The sequence below is a fragment of the Chiloscyllium plagiosum genome, unplaced genomic scaffold (genome assembly GCF_037043375.1).
Source record: "Chiloscyllium plagiosum isolate Xiang-an unplaced genomic scaffold, Cpla_swu_hap1 HiC_scaffold_24, whole genome shotgun sequence".
Taxonomy (NCBI): domain Eukaryota; kingdom Metazoa; phylum Chordata; class Chondrichthyes; order Orectolobiformes; family Hemiscylliidae; genus Chiloscyllium; species Chiloscyllium plagiosum.
Window position 1 is genome coordinate 41,840,483 of NW_028270162.1, and position 26,136 is coordinate 41,866,618.

The 26,136-nt window shown below is 37.4% G+C and overlaps 1 protein-coding gene across 2 annotated transcripts in view; it reads left to right on the forward strand.

Annotated features, from left to right (window-relative positions):
* The window catches only part of rnft2 (ring finger protein, transmembrane 2), a 64,521-nt gene extending 38,760 nt beyond the window's left edge, over positions 1-25,761 (forward strand). Inside the window, exons 6-10 of one of the 2 annotated variants that reach the window (XM_043715861.2) lie at positions 1,190-1,343; positions 14,900-15,049; positions 18,526-18,591; positions 21,931-22,032; positions 25,292-25,761. In XM_043715861.2, the coding sequence (XP_043571796.1) occupies positions 1,190-1,343; positions 14,900-15,049; positions 18,526-18,591; positions 21,931-22,032; positions 25,292-25,426 (607 nt within the window). In that variant the 3' untranslated portion in view covers positions 25,427-25,761. The remainder of the gene's footprint in view (positions 1-1,189; positions 1,344-14,899; positions 15,050-18,525; positions 18,592-21,930; positions 22,033-25,291) is intronic. The other variant, XM_043715862.2, reaches the window with a different exon arrangement.
* Positions 25,762-26,136: the final 375 nt, after the last annotated feature.

A 26,136-nucleotide genomic window follows, 5' to 3' on the forward strand; every position in this document is an offset into this window, starting at 1 on the left:
GTGAGAAAGGTATAGCATAATCATAGATAAATTTAAACCACAGAGACTGGATGAATCATATTGGTAAAAGTTGTCTGGATGAGGAGTTCATGGAATATTTTTAGAAACACTTTCCTGGAGCAGCACAGTCTAGAGCCAGTTAGCAATCAGGCCAAACCAGATCTGATCATATGCAGTGAGCCAAGACTAATTAATGACCTCATCGTGAAGGTACCCCTAGGTATCAATGATTATAACATGATAGAGTTTTACATTCAGTTTGAAGGAGAGATGAATGGATCTAAGACCAACATTTTAAATTTAAATAAGGGTAATTATGGGGGCATGGGTTTCACATTTCCTGACTTTAATGAGTCTAGCACCAAGTGAAAAGAGCTTTTAGCTGTCGTCAAGCAAAGGAAGTAGGCAGTCACGTTAAAAAATACTCCCAGACAACAAATCAGCAAATAAAAGACTGATTGCCCTCTTCTTTTCCCAGATATTGGATAACAAAATAAAGATTGCAACATATATTCTAAGCTGAAATGCCATATACTGTTGTTTAAAAAATGCATTTATTATATTATGCTTGGGAATTTCTATTATAATGGAAAATAGTTGCCAGTGCAGAAATATTAAAATTGTTTCCCAATGCCAGAGAGGTTTCTTAGCAATAGTGATGACTAATATATTGTTAAAAGCTCAGTTGCATCTCATTAACAAGGTGTAATACTTCATGGGTTTTTAGCATGTTACAAACTGTTTTAGTAAAACCATTCCAGTAAAACTTCTTGTCAAACTGTTTTGTGTAATAAGAGAGGTTCTCATCCCTTTAGGGACTTCTAATTTGTCATCTGCAGAGACATCAACTAAATACCCTGCGGAGGAGCAAGGAATCACAGCAATGGCAACTTCTGGAATTCCACATTTAACTAATTGTGTGTAGATTGCAGACTTTTCTATCACTTTCATGGTTGCAATTGCATGAATGCTGACTATTTGCCATCATTAAAACTGCAAGATCTGGCCTTTGTGTTTTCAATACATCAGTCTGTTAGACATATAATACATGGTGTAGTTTTACTTGCTGCTTTGTCTTTATGCTCCCTGCCTTTTTGCTGCTATGTTACCCAGATGATTAAATTCAATAATCATTGCAGTGCATCAGTCAAATATTTTACTTGTACTTTTGTTTATCCTTTTTCCTCAGCTTGATATTTATGAAGACTAGTGTGGAAAGCCAGGATTTCTTTGATTTGCTTTGGATTGCAGGAATTACAGATTTTGTGCTGAAATACATTACAATTGGTTTCAAGTGCTTGATCCTTATTCTGCCTAGAATAATATTAGCTTTCAAGTCAAGGGTAAGTTGGTCGAATGTTCCTGAATTTGTTTCAATGCTACTGATTAATGTTTTAACAGTAGCACTTCCATTAACTCTATAAAGATTGAACACACTTATAGTACAATTGTACATCATTTTCCAAACAATGATCCAAAGAGGTATGTATTATATTGACTAAGCAGAAGAGCTTGCCACTATTTTCCAATATTATATTAGTGACAGCAGTTAGAACTATTTCATTGGCTGTAAACATCATTGAGATGTTTGTTTGATGTTTATAAACGCAAGTATTGCTGAATAAAGAGGCATGCTGACTCAGAGAAGGCTCCCTCAACAAGTTTCTGGAAATAAGCATTGTCTTGTGAGGAAAGCTTGGTTATCTTACCGAAATATCTAAGATTCTGAGGGGATTCGAGCTAGGGATACAGAAGAATAAGTGTCTTTCATTTAAATTGAAAACTCGGGGAATCTATTTTCTCTCAGAGGATCATTAGCCTGTGGAATTCTCACCAAAGAGCAGTGGAGGCAATGTCATTGAATGTTTTTAATGCTGAGTTAAACAGATTTATGAGTCAAACAGTTGTTGGGGGATTTGAGAGTGTGGTGCTGGAAAAGCACAGCAGGTCAGGCAGCATCCCAGGAGCAGGAGAATCGACGTTTCGGGCATAAACCCTTCATCAGGAATCTGTCAGGGGGAGACAGGAACTTTGATTGTGGTCTCAATTCTGATTAGCCATGAGCTTATCAAATGGCACAGCAGGCTTGAGAAACTGAATGGAAGTCTGTTGCTGCTCTTCGTATATTAACTTCAGAAGAAATCCAACATAGATTTACTAAAATGATAATTTGCAGGTCATGTATGAAGAGAGGCTAAAGAAACAATAGTTTTGTTACTTGGAATGTAGAAGCTTGAATGTGATTTAACTAAAGTTTTTGTCACAGACACAATTGGATTAGATTACTTACAGTGTGGAAACAGGCCCTTCGGCCAACAAGTCCACACCGACCTGCCGAAGCGCAACCCACGCATACCCCTATATTTACCCCTTCACCTAACACTACGGGCAATTTAACATGGTCAATTCACCTGGCCTGCATACCTTTGGACTGTGGGAGGAAACCCATGCAGACACGGGGAGAATGTGCAAACTCCACACAGTCAGTCACCTGAGGTGGGAATTGAACCCGGATCTCTGGCGCTGTGAGGCAGCAGTGCTAACCACCGTGCCGCCCACAATGCATGGATTGTTTTCTTACCACCTGTAATCAGTGTCTTTTTATGGAAAGAGGTGTGTGTTTAGTTGTTCTTGCGGTCTTCCAATTAAATAATTTAGAAGGCAGGCTTTCAAGAGATTAAAAGTAATGCAGGTTTTAATTCTGATACATCTGCCCTGAATTAATGCAATGTCATATCTCAATCTCAAGCGTGTGCACACAATCAAAGCGGTGCTAAAGATTGGGCATTGGTTAATTTGGTCTCTGATGTACAATCTCCAGTCTTCTATGTTATGGGCCTGTGGTTTTTTGAATGGTCTTGATGAGTTAAAGTTGAAATGTAAGTCTTGGAAGAGTTCACAATAGATTATGAGGTCAGTTACTTATTGTCTAGTCTCTGGGAGGTTGGTTCTCAAATGAACATGAATAGGTTAAGGGAGACCTTTTCCAGTTGGAATCTCCCACTTTCAGGGCATTGATGTTAACTACCTTGGTTGCTTGATGCTTTTCAATTAGAACGTGATCTAGCTCTCTGAGCAATTAATGACTAACTGCTAACAGCTCTTTGCTGATTTTTAAAAATATTCAAAATCATGGCAGGCATCCCACCTGGCTTTCCACAAGTTCAAGTCATGACCAAGTCAGATGTTGTGGTCATGTTGATTCCAAGACCTGTGGTAGTATGTGTAGACATTCATTCATGGGGTTTGAAGCACCCTTTCTCTTAATTTTAGAATGACCTACCTTTTGATTGGTTTCCTGGAAGGGCATGGACTATCATCAGTCTATGTGTTCATTTGTTCCCTCTGAGTCAAAGAAGTGGTTCTCATCTACAATACAAGTCAAGTAACCTTGGGAGGATACTTTTGCTAGCTGTTTGTGTCTAGATTTTATAATCTAAAATTATTTGGAATGGAATGTCTTTACTGAACAATAACAATTGCAGAATTTTACTTCATAATTATTTTAATATTTTGTTTTTCCTCTTGCAGTTATTCGTGAGAATATTTATGACTGTGTATTGAAGGTGTAGAATTAGATTTGGGAAGCAGCAAGCCAAACTCTGAGTGCAGAGTAGGTATAGATCTAGACTGTACTTGGAATGTTTTGAGCAGTTTGGGCCCCACGTCTAAGGAAGGATGCCTTGGCCTTGGATGGAGGCCTGAGAAGGTTCACAAGAATAATCCTGTGAATGAAGGACTTGTCATTTGAGGAGTGTTTGAGGATTCTGTACTTAATGGAGTTGAGAAAGATGGGGGGAGGTGATCTCATCGAAACTTAGAGAATATTCAGATGCCTCGAAAGACTCGGAGAAGGTATTTTCACTCGCAGGGGAGGCTAAGACTTGAGGGCACAGTCTCTGAATGAAGGGGTGATCCTTTAGACCTGAGATAAGGATGAATTTCTTCAGCTAGAGGTAGCCAATCTGTGGAACTCTTTGCTTCAGAAGTCTGTGTAAGCCAAGTTATTGAGTCTTTAAGACAGCGATTAATAGGTTCTTGATCAGTAAGGGGATCAAGGGTTATGAGGAAAATGCAGGAGTTTAGGGGTTGAGAAACATATTAATCATGATCAATTGGTGGTACATTCTCAATGGACCAAATGACCTAAATCTGTTCCTATATCTTATGGTAATTTACACCCATTTTACATCTCTCTTTGCCTTTCACCACCATTGCCTTTGTCTTTTGCACTGGCCTCTGCACCATCTGTTTCTTTTGCCCTTTCCTTTGCCTCTGTCAAAAGAATTAAAACAAAATTCTAATCCTTTTCAGTTGTGAAGGCAAGTCATAAGAACATAACGTAAGAAGTAGAAGCAGGAAAAGGCAACAGGGCTCAAAATATTAACTCTGTTTCTTTCTTTACCATTACAACCAGACCTGCTGAGTTTCTCTGCCATTCTTGCTGTTAGTGCAGATCCTGGAAATCTGAAACAACTTTGCTTTTATTAATCAAGGAGGAGTAACCTTGCACATGCGAGAGACATCAAAGCTCGGTTTTGGAAAGTTCAATGAAATTTTATGCTGGAATTGAAGTACAAAGCAATTTAGCAAGAAAGGTGTGATTGTCATAAATTGGAAGTAGACCAGGATTAGCTGATCTGTAGCTTTTGAAATTTCACCCCCTCTCCCCACACCAAATTTTTGATAATTTGAATTATCCTTATTATCAAAATATACTGTACATTTAATTTCTTAACATACAACGGTCATATAGACAATTTTATGAAAACTTCCTGTTGTGCAGTACAATGATGATGACTAAGTGTGGGATGTTCTTTTTTTTATTAACACATGCAAGACAAATCTCAGCTGGATTTGCAACAAACCGTACACAGTATATGCGATCGCAGTAAATGAATACAGCAGCTTTTCATTACGAAGATAAATCTGCTATTTTACATGTGAAAAGGAATGAGTTCTGGATGGATTCCATGGTTTTCTTAACCTTTTCTGTATTAAACAGATTAAAGTACAAGGAGAAAGCATCAGATAGATGAACAATTTAACCACTGCTAAAGATAAATGGTGCTCCTTTCACAGTTCATGCACTTGTCGAATTGTCTGAATGACTGTTTAAATTGCAATAAATTTCTCCCAGATGTCACCCTTAAATTTAGGTCACTTGACATTCCACCCCTGCCACCAACTCCCATTTTCCTAGCATTTAGTGAAACCACATTAGAAGGACAGTGTAGGTTTCTGCATTTCAGTCCATGAAGTATGATGTCATTCTTTGGATTGAAAGACCTTTCATGTCTAATTAACATAAACTGCTGTTGGGTCATAACTTTGTTCTTCCTGCTTTTGTATGCTCTGATTTTGGTTATCTTCAAAGATTTTGTTCCATGACTACACAAGTTAATGCTATTTTAAATAGTGAGAGGGGAAGAATCAAAAATGTGTGGGATGAAGGGTGATTACGAAAGATATATAGATACACTAAACTTAATAAATGATATACTGAAAATAGGTGAAATAGGCAGCTATTGGATCATCTAGGACTACACAGATTGGTATGTTAAATAGTGAGATATTCTAGAGGAGATTACTTTGCAGTTTGTTCTGATTTTGCTTTTGCACATATTTATACTTGGATATTTTTTGATTCATTGCTGATTAGAAACATTAGCTTCCATACCATTTTTATTGTGATCAGTCCTTAGGACCCAAGAACAGTATTGCCAGTGAAAGAGGCTTGTACTGAATAAGCAAAGCAAATAGGAATATCTTCTTACCTTCATGGACTAAAACTCATCTGGTGCCCATATTCTAAATTGCACCAAGTTTCATTCACTCAGCAGTCCTTCAATGACTCAATTTTAAGATGATCATCCTTGTTTTTAAATCCTTCTATGTCTTGCCCTTCCCTATTTCTGATACCTCTTCTCGTTCAGGAACCCTCCAAGTCTTTATGCTCCACCAGTCTGGCATCACGATGTTGCTCAATTTTAATAAATTTTACATTGGTGACAGCTACTGAAAGCATATATCTAGAATTAGACCCCTTAAACCGCTCTTTCATCCTTGGTGATGCTCTTTAAACTTGCAGCTTTGGTCATCCACTTTAACATTTCCAACTCGAATCTTGTGAAGACTCTTGAAATTCTTTGTTACATTAAAGCTGCCATATAAACACAGTTTGGTTTTGCTGAGCAATGCTATAAACTTGTGATGGCAAAGAGTTAGCGATGTTGAAGATCACAGAGGATGAGGCGCAAAGATGAAGACTGCTGATATGGGGATATTCTAACTAACAGGAATTCACATGAAGAGTGATCAATACTAGGAATAGGACTTCCAATTGGATGTATAATAAAATATTAAAATAATTTAAGAAAGTGTTGGATGCTATCATGCGGGAATGTAATTTTCTTTCTGTAGATGGATTAGCTGCATATTTGTCCACCCCTGTATCAATCTCCACTGCACATTTACTTCTGTCAGTGCCAAGGTGAAACTTGAAAATCTTACCCTTATTATCTTCTTCTCCCCGTGAAATAATGCAGAAGTTTCTCTTAATTCTACAACAATGTCTTTTTTTTTGTAATTTTAGCATGGAAACAGATTCAAAATAGCAGTAAACTAAGAGAAACTCTGTGTCCGGTTTGTATCAGTCTTGCTTGTCTGTTTACACATATTTTAATACTAATTAAAGCTGAAATATTTAGCACTGTGCCATTACACGAAGGACTTCTCTCAACCTTTGATAGTTTGAAGTCATGTACTAGGTCTTTCAATCAGAACAATTTAATAACAGCTTGTATTTATGTAGCACCTTTAAGGCATTGAAACCACTCCAAAGCACTCCCCAGGAGTGACATCAAATAAATGTTTGCAACTAACCACATATAGAAATATTGGGATAGGAAATTGGTGAAACAAGCAAGTAGGGTTACAGAGAATGTAGGGAGGATATTCCAGAACTTAGGCCTGAGCAGTTACAAATTCTGTTGTAGATATGAGAAATAATCTCCTTCAATTTCTTTTCTAGCACTTTCTTTCACAGTATGTTTAATCTTAATAATTGTGTTTTAAGTAGAACAAATGAAATTTTTTTTATTGCAACAGAAAATGTTCCAAAATATATTAAAAAGGTACTTTTTTATTTACAGGGCTATTTCAAGAACAGATACCAGAATGGCCTCACTGTTGAGATTTTTACCAAAATATTTCACCCTCAGTATTTCATGTTTTAGAACTAATTCTGAGCAAAACAATTCATTTCAAGGTTGCCTTCTAAGTTACTGTACATGTGAATAAATGTTGGTCACGTAAGGTGGGGAGGAAAGTGAAGGGTTTTTGCTGGAAACAGAAGATTAAAGAATTGTTTTTCAAAAGCATTATTATAAACACTTCTTTCTTTTAGTATTAGTTTCAGGGAGGGACTGGTTCATTACTAAAAACATTGACATGTAATTACTTTGTAATAGAGAAAATGCAGCAGCCAGTTTGAGTGTGACAGTGTTCTAAAGACAAAAATGCAATTATGACTACATTTTGTGTTTAGCGATATCGGTTGAAGGATTGGGAAATCAAGTGATTCCCCTGTTTTGTTCATTTAGTATCTTTGTCTCTTTTACACCTACTTGAGAGGGCATTTGGGTTTTGACTTAATATTTTAATTAAAAAGTGACACCACTGACAATGCAGATCTCCCTTATTTTTGTGATGGATTTCAGAAAGTGATAGCAGCAGAGCCAGTTTTAAGAGTCAAAAAGGAAATTGTAGAAACGTACAGCACAGAACAAGGTCATTTGGCCTGTCATATCTCTGCTGGCTGAGAAGGAGCTGATAAGTTCAATCCCAGTTTCCAGTTCTTGATCTGTAGTCTTGCAGGTTATGGCATTTCAGGTTTGTGTTGAAATACTTTTTAAATGTAGAGGAAGTCTCTGCCTCTAAGATCCTTTTTGAAGCAGTGAGTTCTCAACCCCTGCCACTGATCAAAACCTTTTGTCATAACTCCTTTTAGCAATTACTTTAAAACTGTACTGCCCAATTTGCCTGTTCTTGGTCTCCTGCCAAGTGAAATAGATCTTTCTACATGCTCTTTCAAAACTCCTCAATGCAATATATTTCAATTAAATCTTCTCTTGAACTCCTATGTTTCAATGTATAAAAGGGCATATATCAGATTATTTCATTATCACTTTCGTTGTAAGTTTTTTATTACTTTCTTATCTGAAATAATTTATCAGAAATTTTGCAAGTCTGATTTTGTCTATATCATCTAATTTTATTGACAAGAATGTTTTCTGTATAATTCTATTACAGAAATTGCTTGAAATAAACTTAAAAATAGAAGAACAAAAATCATGCAGCTACAATGGAACACCCACAGTACACAGAGATTTTGCAGTACAGTCTTCATTCATTTCACATCTTGTATTATTTTTATTTTGTTTTCTGTAAAATCATTCTCATGCCTAGGATATGTGTAAGGCAAAAACTTAGAATGTCACAATTTCCGTCATCCACATCTGATGGATTACAGGTTTCTTTGTACTTTAACATACTATAAAACATGTTTCTAGTACTGGCTATGCTATGCTGTATAATATTTGGCTCTGCATCACTGCAACTTTTGTTCCTCATTTTACCATACTGCCTTCCTTTATTGGCAAGCTGATTCAAAACTATAAGTTTAAAATGCACATATATCTATAAATAATAATTACCCATGAATTTAAATCCTAATCCCAAACAATTTTGCATATATTGATAAAAGTTGAAGCTGCATTGTTCTGAATTATTGCGGAGGAAGTAAAAATCTGGAGCAAAGTAAACCAGACTTAGGATTTATTATCACCCATTTTTTGTTAACATTTAGTCAAAATATATTCCAATGCATGGCATTTAAGGAATTTTGCACTGAACATTAGGTCACAGAAAAATTGTGTTCACTTCATTTGAAAGCCTCATAACCTTCTAAGATTGGTTTTGAAGACAATTGTGGTATGGAATGAAAACCTACAACATAAACAATCCAGTTCCATTGTTATAGATGCCATCCACTCTCATACTTCATCCTCCAGTAAGTTGATCACTCTTGCTCCAAAATTGCTGCTGACACACAAACAGTTTTGCAACTGAGTCCACAGTTTTGATTTTGTCCAAGACAACATTCTTTTAATATCTCTCAGTCGATGTAACATTTAAGTAGTATTTAGATATTCACTTGTTTTCCCATAGTCTCAAGGCAACAGGCCAAGAGCTGGAAAATTAGATCAGTCAGTCAGGTGAGTGGTATGCACATATGGACCAAATGGACACATCCTGTGCTGTAAGTGTCCAAGAACCTAAGAATAAGAAACAAAACTGAGCTTGTGGAAAGCTCAGGAAGTTTGGCAGCCCTTGTAGGTAGCAAAGCAGAGTTAATGTCTTAAGTTCACCACAATTCATCAGAATGCAAAAGCAACTTTACAATAATTATAAGAAACTCCAGTGAGTGCACACATATTAAGGCATTTGGATCATTTCACTTTAACTAAATGTACCATATTATATAAATCAGGAGAATCCAGCACTGTTGCTATGTTGTTGTCATCATAGTCTTAGCAGCCCATAGGAGCTGCCCTCTTATTAGAGAGAAGCAACTGGCCATGACTTAATCTGAGGGCCACCAGACCTCAGGCGAGGGAAGACGTTGAGAAGGAGAGTCCTTCAAAGTAACCTCAAACTGGTGATGGGAATTGAACCCACACTGTTGGCATCATATTGCTCTGCAAACCAATGATCCAGCTAACTGAGCTAAACAAATTCCCTGAAGCTATACAGAACCTTTTCTACTGGAAATAAAGGCATAAACTCAGATTTTGGTGCAAAAGAAATCCATTAACTAGATCAATTGCACAGAAGTTGTATGTCTGGAGAGTGAATATTATTATCTGAAACTTTTTTTCAAAAATGGATTGTTAATAACAGTTCAACTTAAGCATTTGTTTATTATTTTCACGTGTATACACTTGTTTTAACTGTAGCTGGTGATTACATCATTGAGGGACTTTTGCTTGGAAGAGCTAGAGACATTGGAGATTGAACCATTAATCAGGAGAACCCTGGTTTTAATTGTATGGTCTAGGTTAATTTTAGCTCCCTTAAGCCACTGGACCCCAACACTGCTCCAACTCAATTTGTCTTCACGATGTCATCACTCTGTACTTTAAGCAAAAAATGTTTATGTTTAATTTTAACAAGTCATTTACGAGAAAATTAGGTAAGTGCATGAGGGAGAAAGCAATTGAACGATATGATGTGCTCATTAAATACAATGAACAAGGCTCATGTGGCCCATTAAAACTTACATTGATCATTTGGGCCGAATGGTCTAATTTTTCTGTTCGAAATTCTATGTAATAAGTTAGAGTACTGTTCAGCAAAAGCATTGTTTTATTTCAAATTTCTTTGTCCAGCCTCCTCTTTGATTTAGCCTTCCACTCCAAGGACAGTTAATTATATTGGAATATGGATCCAGGGGTGCTGGCAAGTATCCCATTCTTTGCCCAAGTGGTCGTTCTTTATGTTTGAGGTTGGACGGTGATTGCCAGCAAGCTCGACTGTCAGACCCATCACAGCCAAAGCAGATCCTGTCTGCACCTGTCATCCACACACACTATCCAGCAGGGGTCACTGGATAGTAATCAGGAGTGGGGAATCCAGGCCAGCTTTTTATCCCTCACTCTCCAAGCTCAGGGATGCGGAGATTAATTGTAGCAACAACCTTATTTTTAAACAAAACTACTGTGGTTGTTTTTCCTAGCATTTGTCAATTCTGAATTAAGCATCTCATCTGGAAATAGAATGAGTCATTTGAGTCATGTCAACAAAACCTAGTGTTATGTAACTAGCTAGTTTTTTTGCTTCAGTCCTGCTTTCTGTAAGGTTTAGGCTATTTGTGAGAAGAAGAAATACTTCTAATACTCCATTCTTTGAGCTGAAAGTCTCACAGCACAAATTCTTTGCCAGATTAATGGGCCTGTAGATGAGTAGAGATCTTAGGACTAAAACGATTGCTGTTATATATTTGTCCTAAGCTGTCAGCTGCACAAACCAGAAACACAAACTGTACTGGCTGCCTGCTGCAGAATTGACATCACTCAGTTCCCTAGGGATATGAGATCACAAGAATGCCAAGGTCTGAATGATTATAATTGTTCAAAGCACAAAAGATTAGAGTGACAGCTTGTTATATGATCTCATCTCCAAGACCCATGAGATATCTGTGCTGTTTTATTGGGTGTTCCAGCATGGAGCCTATCCTACAGCACCAGACGTGGGGGAAAAGGATGACACGTGAATGTGGCTATGTTAACTTGACTCATGGTCTTTGGAAGGAAAGCAGGTGACTTTTTATTCCTGTTGCAGTGACATCATGCTATCTTCACGAGGAGCCATGGTTTCCATGTCAACTGTTGTGATGCAGCTGTCCTTGGTGTAATTTGTGTTTATACCTGTAAATATTTCACTTGCAGCATTCAAGCAGTCAGTTTAAGAAAACTTAATTCCTTGTTTTAGATTTGTGGGATAAAAACAGTTGTTAAGAATCAAGACATTAACTGGAATATAAGCAAAAACGTTGCTGGGCTGTACAAGCCAATCTGTCAGCATTTGAAAGAGCAAGGACAAAAACAGCTTGCATTCTGACTCTGAAGTACATCTGAGTACTTTATCAAGGGTTGTTGACTGCAGGTGGGAATAATTAAAGATGAGGGAGAATAAAATGCAGTCAAACAAATAGGTCTTTAAAGAGACTTTAGGAAGAAGGGTAAAAGGTAGCAATGCTAAATAGCTTGCAGAGTATCTTCCAAAGAGAGTGGAAATAGAACAATCCATTTACTATACTGCTGGTCAGAGAAGGGAGGATAGTGAGGTACATGTATGGGAACTTAATTATTGTGTTAAAACAGTATTTCAGGCAAAAAATGGGAAAACTAGGGACACAATTGAAACTTTGTTGCTCCGATTTTGCACCCAAGACTTTGCACTAAATGGACACTTGGGTAATGTCACTAATCTTGCTGCATCTGTTGGTTGCCTGGGAACACTTAATTTTGACTTTGCTGCATATATGTGGTAACTGATTCTGGGATGGTGGGGTGTAGTGTGCAGGAAAGATAAGATGTTGATAAATATGGGATCAAGGATGGAGCACAGGTTTCAAATAATTAGGAAACTATTTGTGGAAATGTCATTTCTACAAAGTTAGATAAGAAGAAATTTAAGTGCTGGTGATGTGAGCAAGTCTGACATGTCTTAAAGGAACATTCTCTGAGTAGAATATTGTAGCTTCAAACTCCATTTTAGAGACTTAAGCACATCATCTGAGCTGGATCTTTATTGTAGTACTTAGGGAAAACTGCATTATTAGAAGTACCAATTTGTTGGGTACGATGTCAAATTAATGCTTCACCTGCCCTCTTCCAAAAAATAGGAGTGTTCTCCCAATGTTCTTGGCAATATTTATTCCTCAAACAATATTACTGTATAAAGGATTATCTTGCTGTTTAACTCTGTTATTTGTGGGATCTTGCTATGTGTAATTGGCTTATCCAATAGAGACTGCATATCAAAGGTATTTTATTACATACAGAATAATTTGGGTCATCATAAGAATCTGAAAGATGCTATGTAAATGCAAATAGTCAATTCGCTCAAGATGGAGCATGAAAAATAGACAATAGGAGGAATTAAATGCTCCAAAGTTTTGATAATCAAGTATTTAAAGGAACAATCCAAATCACTGTGGTGTAAGATGGTGTTTGTAGCATTTGCAAAGTGCTATGAAAAGACAGAACAATTAGCATAAAGCACTCCCAGGTCAGGTACATATGGTGACTAGAGGTAGAATAAAAGTTCCTCTTTGTACTACCTCAGCAAGAAACTTTGGTGCACCTGTATGTTTCCAATATTTTCTCCCAGATCTTCAACATTTGTAGTTTTTTTTATTGGTGGTGCTGGTCTCCAGAGCCAATTTGTTACATTTCTATTTCTACAGATTTTCACTTTAGAGAAACAAGATTATTTTTATGTTCTCATTATGAGCTATAAAATGGAACTTAAATTAACTATAAATTACATTTACGAATTAAATAATATGGAGCTTGTTACTTTATTGAAGAAAGCAACCCCTCAATTTTAAACCCTAAGATCCTATATTTATATTAGCAGTGCTGGCTAAAGTGAATAACAACCAGGTTTACTTAAAGTTTTGCTGCCATAAACATGTTATTATATCATTTTAAAATTAAAAGTATATTTGTTTTACTTCCATTTCTTTAAATCACTATCTCAATAATGCAAAATATCACAGGCACTGTCCATTGACAAGAACAAAAATAGTCAAAGGCTATCTTTTTCTAAATGGGAAAGAAGTTTGAACTCAGACCAACTTATAAAAATGTATAAAGCAAAAGTTCTCACTGTCCTAGTTGTAAGGGTTCTAATTGAAGTGAGTTTGGGCACTCAATGAATTCCCAGTGTCTTCAATTCGAGATCTTTGAATGATGAGCATTGAACAATTCTTCATTAATTGGCACTCAATGGGAAATGCACAGAGAAGAATGCCTGATTTGAAATACAAATTGTCATATTGATGCAGTAGGGGGCATACTTCTGATGTTGGATGAAAGTTTCTTGTTGAGGTAGTACAAAGAGGAACTTTTATTCTACCTCTAGTCACCATATGTACCTGACCGGGGAGTGCTTTATGCTAAAAATGGATAGAAACTGTCCATTTTCTTACCTTGCTATTCTTCAACTTGAAAAACTGTATTAATGAGGAGAATTGTTTAAAATGAAATAAAATGTTTAATTATTTATTAGATGCATCAGTTAATTGTAAAATATTATTTAAATTAAAGCAGTATTGCTTTTGACTGCTTTAAGGGATATTACTCATGTTCCCCGCCCACTTTTAATAGTAAATAAATGTCTTGGGTAGAGTTTTTCCTATTATTGTGTAATAATCAGTTAAATGTTTGTGTAAAAGGAGAGGTATACAAATACCATAAGTTGTCCATTATGCCCAGCAGCAACATTTTGACAATTAGATAATTTAAATGTACTACCTTTTTAAAATGCATTAATTCATCCTGTTGTTAATGACACTATGAATGTCAAAACACCATGTGGTGTGGTAAAATGCTGAACCATACTGATCAGGGATCTCTAGTTTTATTTGTAGTTCTTGTTCTGTTAGCTCACTCACCTTAGCCAGGATAACATTAGAGATGCAACGACACATTTGCTGTTCCTTCATTAGAAGGAATATGGTAAAGGATCCTTTATCCTGATTGTTCTTTAGTAACTGCCTGGAAAATGTATATGTATGGATGAAGGAAAAGACATAGTTCAGAGTTCTGACCTCACATGAGGTATGTCCACTTGGACAAAGTACCTCGATGGTTGTAGTGGAACTGTACTCCAATGTAAATTGTGTCCTTTAAAGTGAAAGGGGGCAAATTGGATTTTAAAAAACGGCAGAGTAGCTTTCCTGATAAATTCCTAGGATGGTGTTTTACATATTAGTGGGGTGAACTGAATGATCCATACCCATAGACAGCCTGGAGGAATTCCAAAATAGAACATTAGACAGACCTAACAGACTATCCTTCAAGCTGAAATTAAGGAGTCTGGGTTAAGCATTTACAAAGGAAATGTTTAAAAATCATATATATGGAGTGTTTTTAATATCAAGAATAATCCTCCATTTCCTTCTTGTGTTCCATTTTAAACGTATGGATTGAATAAAACTTGCACAGCATTTCTGTAAACATTGACATTGGAATATAAATATATGGTTGGTTCAGAAGCAAACATAAAATTTGTGGCGAATTAAAATCTGCTAAAATTGTTTTTACAGGGAACACTTTACCTCCTAATAGAAGAGACGAGTCAGTTATTGAGATCCTTGTTGCCTGTACAGCTGTGGTACAAATGCATAATGGGAGAAGACTCCATCAATAGTTACTTGTTGGAAGGCACCCTGATTGTTCTGTACAGTCTTTGCAAGGTGAATATTCAGAAAGATTTTCTTGCTTTCTTCTTTCATGTCGGTTCCAAAGGATGCATTTTCAATTTGCGTTCAGTCAATGAACAACTGTGGCACGTGATATGAGATTAAAAATAAATTTATTGTGTATTGGCCATTGAGACTACTCCAGATTTTTCCCCAAATAGCTTTTCTGCAGAAGTAATCTTCTTAAAGGAGCAAATGGTTTCACTAAATAAATATAAAATCAAGACTGGTAGGTGTAATTTGGAACAGTTGTAACTTGGGCACATTTATAGAATCACAGAACTCTTATAGCGCATAAGAGAGCTATTCAGCTCATCATATGAGCATTGGTCTCTAACTGAGCATTATGACCTAATGCCAATCTTCTGTCTTTTTCTCCATACCCCTGCAAATTGTTTCTATTAAAATAATAATCTAATACTCTTGTAAAAGTCTCAATAGAACCTAACTTCACCATTCTTTCAGGCAATGCATTCCAGGCCCCAACTAATTAATATGAATGTTTTTTTCCACAGCACTTGGTCCTTTTGAAAAACGTTTTAAATCCGTGATTTCTTGTTCCAAACCATTTTACAAGGATGAATGGTTTCTCCCAATCTACTCTGTCCAGAGCCCTCGTGACTTTAAAAATTTCAATCCGATTTCGTCTTAGCCTTCTCCACTCCAAAGAAAATAGTCCCCACATCCACAATCCACCTTCATTGTTGAAGTTTCTCATCACTGGAACTATTCTCATAAGTCTCTTTGGCACTTTTTTTCAAGGTGTTTGCATTCTTCCTGAAGTGTGATTTGCACATTGTGCACAGTACTTCAACTGAGGCCTAACTACTATTTTGTCCTCATTTACTGTAACCTCACTGTTCTTATAGTTTATGTTCCCCATTAATAAAGATAAGAATACTATTGTTTTATGAACTGCTGACCTCATCTGACCTGTTACCATTAATGATTTGAGTACATATACACTCAGATCTTGCTGCTCCTACACAATCTTTAGAGTATTACCTTGTTCTTTAATTTTATTCTATCTGTCTATGTTCTTTCTACCAAAATATCTCACCTCACATTTCTCTTTTTTAAATTTCATTTGCGACGTGTCTGTCCTCTCCGTCAATTTGTCAATGTCCTTTTGTAGTACTGCACTGTCTTTCTCACACTTTACTGTTTTTCCAAGATTTGTCTTCTCTGTAAAAATTGAAATGGGCCCTTCCAAACTAAGGTCCCAGTAGCCATCCCTGGGAAGGTCCATTTATCCATGTGACAATTAATTCTATTTATTCTCAAAGTTCCATCACAAGCAAGGTTAAACTGACTGGTTTGTAATTGCTGCCTTATCCTTGCACGTTTTTTTTGAACAAGTGCTTAACATTTGCAATTCTTGCACTATTCCTAAGTCTAAGGAAGACTGAAAAGATTTAGCCAGTGTCTCCACAGTTTCCACATTCATGCCACTCAATATTCTTGCATGCATTTCATCTGATCCTGGTGCCTTGTCCATTTTAAGTGCAGAAGTTTATCCAATGCCAGCTCCTTATCAATTTTGAATCCTTCCAGTGACTGAATTTCATTCTCTGTTAATCTGGTCTAGGTAGCATCTGTTCCTTTGATCAAGCAGATACAGAATTAGCATTTAATACCTCAGCCATGCTTCCTGCTTCCATTGTCAAATTCCTCTTTCATCCCAACTGCCTTGCTTTTCTTTTTACCATCCTTTTACTATTTGTAACAAAAAGAGACTTTGGAATTCCCTTTTATGTTAGCTGCCGTTCCCCTTCATAACCCCTCTTCTTTAATTTGCTTTTACACCTCTCGTCTGAGCATTCTATATTCAGCTTGGTTATCAATTGTTTTTCTGCCTGACATCTATCATAACTACTGCTTTCGTTATTTTAATTTTTATCTCTTTTTTATTATCTAGAGATCTCTGGATATGTTTGCCCTACCTTTCCATTTTGAGTGTGTATAGCTTGGTTAGGAATCAATGACCCAAGGCAAGGATTTAAGATAACAGGTAGAAGATTTAGAGAGAATGTGAGTAAAGTGGCATTCTGAACCTCACTGTCTGTCAGGGTGATATAGGCAGAAAACCTTCATGAATTATTTAGATGTACACTTGTGATGCTAAGGCATACGAGGCTATGGGTCAAGTATTGGGAAATAGGATTAGAATAGGTAGATTTTTTTTGACAAGCGCAAACTTGATGGGTTGAAGAGCTTTTTCTGTGTTTTAGATCTCTTGAAATACGTCAAAACTGCACCATCTTTGAAGACAGCCCATTGTTCAGCTACACTTTGTCCTTGCTACATTGAAATGAGCTCTCCCACAGTTAATTATTCTTAGTCCAGATTGTTTATTGTTCTTTTCTACTATCATCCAAACCTTATGACAAAATTATCTTTGTCCCCTAAATGTTCCCCATAGACACTGCTGTATTTGGCCCACATCATTCCAAAAACCCAAGTCAAGTGTTGTCACTTTCTGATTGGACTGAACATATTCTGCTGTAGAAAATTTTCCTGATCACAATTTAAGACTGCTTGCCCCTTTTATTCTTGAATTTCTGGGATATTCTTATTCTGGAGGACTGCAGCACTCTTCTTAACAAATACTACCACCCCTCCTTTTCTTCCTTTCCTCTCCTTTCTGAATACCAGTATCAGGAATATTTAATACCCAATAGGCTTTTTCTTGAACCAGGTCTCTGGAATAACCATATACCATAATACACCACATGGCAATCTGCATCTGTAACTCAACTGAGTTATTTAATATACTCCTTGCATTTGGGAGTCAGTTAGCTTAGTTGGCTGGACAGCAGTTCACAATGCAGTGTGATGCCAACAGCATGGGTTCAATTCAAACACCAGCTGAAGGTACCACGAAGGACTTGTTTTCTTAACTTCTCCCCTCACCTGAGACAATGGTGACCCTCAGATTAAGCCACCACTCGCAACAGTACCTCACGCTAATGAGACGGCTTGGTAGGATCATAGTGAATTTGCCTCTTTAATCCTTGCATTCACATACATGCATTATAACCCAGAATTACAATGGTTTATTTCTCAATGATCCCTTATTTTGCCTCTACCTGTTCATTTCCTGCTCTCTATTCTAGTGTTAACTGGCTCTGCCAGTATTCTATGTATCCTAGTAGCCATTTCTGATATTCTGTCTTGTTTCCCACAGCTCTGTTGATTTGGTTCAATTTCTCCCCAAGAACACTAGCTAAGTTCCCAAAGAAGACATTTTGGAGATATGTTTGCAGTTTGAAGTTTGTTGTAAGATCATATGTATCTCCTTTTATAATAAAATCCACAATCTTGTTACAAATCACAAACAACCAAAACGTTTCAAATCACAGTGGTATGGGGGATCTTAGTGTTTTATTGCATACTGCTTGTTTTTGATAATTTATCCAATTTTCTTTCTTTTGATTGACTGCATATTGTCTGTGTGCAAATTGCTGCAGCTCTTGGATGTTTGTGGTCGAATAGGGGGTTTGCGAAAGGCCTTGAAGATCCTGTGTAAATCGCAGGTAAATCATGCTTCATATCACCTATACTTGTAACTATAAAAGTATTAAATGGAAACCAGGTATTTCCTTATGGGGAGGAAAGGAACATTGGAGAGCACTTCACCTGTTGCTGCTGCTACATCCCTGGAAGCCATATGAGAGCACTAGCAGAACATGGCAGCAAGTGGTCTGACCTAAACCTCTTACCAAAATTACAGTGGTGCCAAACAATAATGGAAATAAAAGTGAAACAGAAAGAGTATTTTAAATTTGCTTTTTGAGTTCTGAACTCAGATATATGTTTCATTAACATTATTTAATGTTACCATAAAACCTGAGATCTGACGTTGATCAGAGTACATGCATTCAGAATTCCAAAGGAGGGAACAATTCCATAGAAGCATGTTTGTCAATGTATCCTGACTTCATGCAAGTGCTCTCATTCTGTACAGAAATCTGCCAGAAGTTGTAAGTTTGTCTCATTATTTATTATTAAATGTTAGTTAGAGTCTTGAGCTGTACAGCATGGAAACAGACCCTCTGATCGAACTCGTCCATGCCGATCAGAGATCTTAAATAAATCTTGTCCCATTTGCCAGCATTTGGCCCTCTAAACCTTTCCTATTTATATACCTATTCAGATGCCTTTTAAGTGTTGTAATTGTACCAACCTCCAGCGCTTCCTCTGGCAGCTCATTCTAGTTGTTAGAAAGTATTTACAAATATGCTTTTTGTCATGTTTCAGTGTTAGTAAGATTTACAGAATTTAGTCTTACAATGAAGTTGTGAACAATTGTTTTTCAGACTAGAAAAAGTAATAAAGTGAGGTTTCCCACTGCTATATTTGATATATGCTATAATTTAGACTAGGGGTACAGAGCAGAACTTCAAAATTTGCAAATGACACAAAACTTGGAAGTATTGCAGAGGATGGTGATAGACTTCAGGGTAACATTGGTTGGTAGAATAGACAGACGGGTGGCAAATGAAATTCAAATCAGTGAAATGTAAAGTAATATTTTTTGGTAGTAAGAATGAGGAAAGATGGTTTAAATAAAGGTGCAATTCTAAAGATTTTGCAGGAACAAAAAGATAGTTTTTTTTTGCACAAATCATTGATAAAAGCAGGGCAAGTAAAGAAAATTATTAAAAAAGTATATGGGATTTTAGGTTTTATAAATAGAGGCATAGAGTGCAAATACAAGCAAGTAATAGTTGTAATTAATCTTCTTTAGCACAATAATTCGATCTCAACTGAGCAATCCTGGGCATTGCAGTTAGGGACGTTGTGAAGATTTATCAGACGATGCAGAAAAGATTCAATAGAATGAAGTTCCTCATCCATGGAACCAATGACGTGAACTTGGGGTTGTTCTCTTCAGAGAACAAATCATTGAATGGAAATTTAATACAAAACGAGGGTCTAGATCAAGTACATAGAGCGAAACTACTGCCATTAATGGAAGAGTTGAAAACCAGACTTCATGGATTTAATTTGACTGACAGTAGAACCAGAGGGAATATAAGGAAAAGCTGTTTTGTACAGGTTAAGATCTGGGATTCACTGTCTGAGGGTATGAGAGGCAAATTCAGTCGTGGCTTTCAAAGTGAATAGAATAAACACCTGAAGGAAGAAGAATTGTAGGGTTTTGGGGAAATGGCAGAAGAGTGGGACTAGTTGAATTTCTCTTGCAGACAACCAAAGTGAACTTGATGGGCTGAATGGTCTCCTTGTTTGTTGTAATTATTCAATGATTCCAAGTATTCCTAAGTAAGGATAGAGTGCAAAAATTGAAGGGAGTCTACTTCTTTATTACTCCAAGTTGAAACAGTTTATGTGTGGGCGGCATTCAATATTTATGATACCAGTTATGATTTATTAAGTCATGAACACACTGTTTATGCTGAAAAGTGCAATATATCTAAATGAACAATGTAGCAGAGACCTCATTAATGCTAGTGCAGTTATACCTAGCATGACTTATTGCCTTCAGGAAAAAATGGTTAGAGGTCAGGTCGGAAGACCAAGAAATATCTGTCTTATAGCTGTGCAAACATGACAGTACCACTCCCGAATTGGATCCCTACCTGATTTCAAAGCAATGAGATCTATTCAGACAATTTAACAATTTTGGGGTTGACACCCATGATCATAACTCCAGTTATATGTAATATGTTTCTTTAAAAGTATCTACAGGTTCCTTTGCTCTCTTTGGTACATTTTATAAATTCTCAAGCGCTGCTTTGAACTTGCAGAAATTCCAGCCCTGCTGGGGAAAGAATTCTGAGCAAAAGCCAGAGGTACAAGCATGATTCCAGTTGAGATTACAGGAATCACATGCTTTAAGGATGAAATCATGGGCAAGTGAATGCAAGTACAGTAGTGTACCATGTCAAGGATTGAAAAAAGCATTATAGAACCGAAATCTCATTATGAAATTGAATTCAGCAAATCTGATAATTTGTGGAACTGGCAGCATAATAATGATTGGAAAAGCTGCCAGATTGTGGTTAAAAACCCAGATGGTGCACGAATGTCCTTCAGGAAAGGAAATTTGTTCCCCCTGCGTGGTTTGCCTGGTGTGAGATCCCAATCTCTCACTAAGTGGTTAACTCTTGTTGCCCTCTGAAGTGGATGAGCAAGTCGCTTGTGCAAAACAACCAATACTATCTTCTCAGAACAACAGAGGGAGATGATAAATGGCATTGGCAAAATGCCTGGGAGCAGGTCAACATTCTATCTTTGCAAGAGAGGGAGTATGGTAGAGCAATGGAGAAGGTAAGGTAATATTGAAGTAGAAAATACATTTTTTAATGGGGGCATAAGCAAAATCTGTACCAAGTCAAGATAGCCATCCCTGCAAAAAAAAAGGATTCTGGAATTTTACAGTATAATTGATGTCTGAGACAAAATGCTGTGTTAATTTTACAGCTACTGATGATGTAATCAATTCAAGAGGAGCATTTATGTTACGAGTTGGATATAAAGTCTATTCTAATTAGGTTATATGGCTCTGACTTAAGAACTATGAAAGGGTTTTGTTGGTGTTAGATCAGCACAATTAACATTATGTCAGCTGTACTTCTGTTACACAAAGTGAAACTTTCATATTGGTTTTTAGGCGTAATTTCTTATTGGGAACAATGACTTATTTCACGTCTATCATCAGTCGTCTGAAATAAATCTGCTGTTTTCCAAAGATTGCCTTAATACTGGAAAATATATTTTTAAAATCCCCAAACTCTCAGCCGTTCTTCAACAGAAGCCTTAATATTGACAATGATCTGCATCTCATTTTTGTTGGAAAACATCAATATAAAAGCTGTGCTTCTCATTGCAATTGCCTTCTGTTTTGGCAGAGCTGTGGTGTACCAGCTACCAGCCAGCAGTGCACTGAAGCTGGAGATATCTGTCCAATCTGCCAGGCAGAATTTCGAGAACCTGTGGTGTTGATTTGCCAGGTAGGGGGAAAGAGGAATAAACAAGACAGACCTTGGATTGTTTTTAGTTGATATGGAAAGGATAATTGTTCTGTATTCAAATCAATTATGTCCTTGATGATTTGTTAAATCTGGCATTGTCGGCATTGACTGAAATCTTGCTCAGGGAAACTTTCATGATTTTAATTACCTGATCCACAGATGCAATATTAGCAATAATTTTTGTTACAAACATAGGAGGTCAGTCATTACCAGACAACAACCCTGATGATGCATGAATAAGTAGCATTTATCATTGTTGCTTTGGGAAGCATGACAAAAATATAATTGTGGAAATATATAAAGAAACCAGTGGAGAAAAAGATTATAGGGTGATTATTGTGCAGTGAACTGTGCAATCCAAAGCACGACTCACAGTGTATTAAGAAAATAAACATGTTGGAAATACTCAACAGAATCAGGCAGTATCTATGGAGAGTGAAACAGTTAACATTGCATGTTGATGATAACCTTTAAGATCTCTTTAATCTTAGACATTAATTCTTTTCCATAGAGGTCACCCAACCTGAGTATTCCCAACATTTTCTGTCTTTTGTGGGGATTTCCAGCATTTAAAAAACTCTTATTGATTGTAGTCATATTGAGCTTTGCAACTTGATGTATTGTAATAAGAAATAGGAGGAGAAGGGAATAGACTCTTGAGAGATATCAGGAGTATCAATGTAGGAGTGGCAAAAGAAGCCATTGTATTTAATTCCCTATCAACAACTGGATAGATGAGAATGAAATCATGGGTTGATAAGTGGCAAGTAACATTTGCAACATTATTTGTTAACAATGACCATCTCAATAAGAGAGAATTTAACCATATCCCCTTGATGTTCAATGCCATTACTATTCCTGAATCACCCATTATCAACATTCGTAGTATTATTATTGACCAAAACCTGAACTGAACTATTCAAAGAAATGCCCTGGGTACAAAAGCTGGTTAGAGATTGGAATTCTCTTGGGAGTAACTCTCATACAGATTCCCCAAAGCCTATTCATTATCTGCAAAATGCAGGCTTGGAGTGTAATGGACTACTCTCCACTTGCCAGCCTGAGTGCACTCAAATAACACTCAAGAAGCTCAGCGTTATCCAGGACAAAGCAGCCTGCTTGACTGGCATCCCATCCACCACCTACGACATTTATTGTCTTTACCACTGATGTGAAAGCGATAGCAGTGCTCCCCATCTCCAAGATGCACGCCAATTCACCAAGGCTGCTTAGACGGCACTTCCCATACCCATGAATCTCTACCACCTAGAAGAACAAGAGCAACAGATATATGGGAATTCTGCCACCTGCTAGTTTCCCCCTAAGCCTCGTACCATCTTCACTTGCAACTGCATTGCCGTTCTTTCAGTGTGACTGGGTCAAAATCCTGGAACACCCTAACAGCACCAAATGGACTGGATCGGCTCAAGAATATGCCTCACCATTACCTTTTCAAGGGTAATTAAGATATGCAATAAAAGTGTAGCCTAGCCAGCAACACCCACATTCCAAGAGGGTTTTTTTAATATAAAAATTCTGAATGTAGTTCCTGCACAGTTGGTGGACAATGGAGCAGGTTTGGAGCAGAATTTTGTGGTCAGTCTTGTCCAGAGGCTGCAGCCAGGTCAAGAAGGAAGTCATTTGTGACTTTCATAACGGTTATTTCAGTATGGTGTCAGTGGCAAAAACCTGACTGGAGAGCTTCACAATGATGTTCTGGACATGGTGTACAGAGAGTTAGGAGGCAACAAGACATGCAAGGATTTTGGAGAAGAAAGTGAATTTGGAGATCGGGCAGAAGTTTACAAGGATGGGGATCAAGAGTTTTATTGTTAGAGAGAGGTGATGGCACCATCTTCTGACAGAGAAGGTGACAGTACCAAAGGATAAAGAACTGTTAATAACATCAAATAACACATGAGCCAGAAGTAATGTTGTATCGTCATCAGTTTAAAAGGAATAGAATCTCGAGAAGTTGGTTCCTTGTTAACCAATGCATCGATTTTAAAATCCTCATCCTTGTTTTCAGATCCTGCCCTATCTCTGAAATCTCTTCCATTCCCAAAAGACCTGGCTCTTTCCAGATCTTAACATTTCTATCTGGTCTGTTGAACATTCCCAATTTTAATTTATCGGCATCGACAACCATGCCTTTAACTGTCAAATTGCGAAGTGCAGGATGCCCTCTGGTTCTCATCCACTCTACCCCACTTAAAGATGTCACTCAAAACCTACTCCTTTGACGAAGCTTCTGGTCATCTGATGTAAGAGCTCCTTTTGTAATTCCTTGTCAATTTTTATTTACTAGCTGTCCTCTAAGGCACTTTGAGGTGTTATCACATTGGAAGATGCCACACAAATGCATGCTATTGTTAGAGAAAAGAAAATTCTGTGAACTCTAGAAAAGAATATTTTTAACAAATACTCGGCTTCAGTGGAGAGGTAACCAAACTGAAAGATTAACTCATGTTTCCTTTCCCCACATAAGCCGACAGATTTGCTAAAGATCTCCAGTACTTTCTGTCTGACTTTATATTGATGACAAGTTAGAATAAGTTATTTTCACCAATGAGCTTCAGTATTGGGTCCACCTGTGATTACCAACTCAGCGCCATGTATAGAAAGGGCAGCGTAAACTGTTCACATGCAGCCTTACAATTAAAAGCTGCTTTTAAGGTAACGGGCGGCGCGGTGACTCGGTGGTTAGCACTGTTGCCTCACAGAGCCAGGGAATGTGAAGTTTGCAAGTTCTGCCCACGTCTGTTTCTTCTGGGTGCTCCAGTTTCTTCCCACAGCCGTGGTTAGCCGTGGGAAATACAGGCTTACAGGGATAGGTAGGGGGCCGGATGCTCTTCGGAGGGTCGGTGTGGACTCACTGGGTCGAATGGCCTGCTTCCACACTGTAGAGATTCTATGATATGATCATTCACCATTCGGTTGAGCTCGTATTTGTAATTGTTTGCGGGCGAGTTGGGAGATCTAATGAAAATGTGAATGTTTTTAGAATATGGAATTGCAGTAAATAAGGCCTATATCCTATCACACACACGCGCGCACACAGGTGAAAGGACTGAATGCTTTCTGTTCGAGTGCAGAGAGCTGAACTGCGCGGGCACACAGCCGACGTGACTTTTACCTTCACTGACTGGTGCATTTCTCGCAGCTTTTCACATGCACGGATCTGCCTGGGTTTTTTTTAAAGTGCGCGCTTTGTTCTTTTCTCTCGTCGTTTCTCCAGCACGTCTTCTGCGACGAGTGCGCTTGCCTGTGGTTTGACCGAGAGAGGAGCTGTCCAATGTGCCGAACCGCTGTCAGTGAAAGCCTGCGGTACTGGAAGGACGGAAGCACCTCGGCGCACTTCCAGGTGTACTGACGGCCAGCCGTGGCGTGGAGACCAGCCCTCGGGGAGGTGAGGAAATTCAGCTGTGCAACAGCTGGGATCAAGCTGCCTGTTATTTATCGCGAAGAAAGTATACAGACTCCACGTGGAACAATAATCATAACAATGTTTCAAAATCAGCGCCTATTCGGTAAAGGTATTCCACTCTTAATGATAGATAAAACACCTTACCAAACAAAGTAAATGTATTCGCGTGTGTTTTTTTCAGCAACAATGTACATTGTGCGAGCAATATTCAGTGAATGATGTTCTTTTTCTCTCTTGATTGCTGTGATCTGTAATCTTCATTAAATATTTGTTTTCACTCACTGGATTTGCAATGTCATTTAAGTGAGGGTACAGAGGCTATTCTGGTTGTGAAGCATTTATTCAGAATGTTCACGTTAACTTTCAACAATTCTATGAAACAATTGACTAAAAAAAATCGCCATAAATATATTTACATAAAGAAACGAAGACTTTTTTTAAAAAAATCATATGCTTGTAATTACATGCAGTAACGTCAACTGGTATAAAATTGTGGTAACAAATGTTACATCGCAAATTTTCAAAGCATGCATTTTTTTTCTCTCTATTTTGTTCCCATGTTTTGTAAAATGTAACCAGTGCAATTTTCCAATCCAACTCCTTCACATTCCGGTGGTTTGTTCAGCCCAAGTTTGGGACTGAGTTGCACTCTCAAG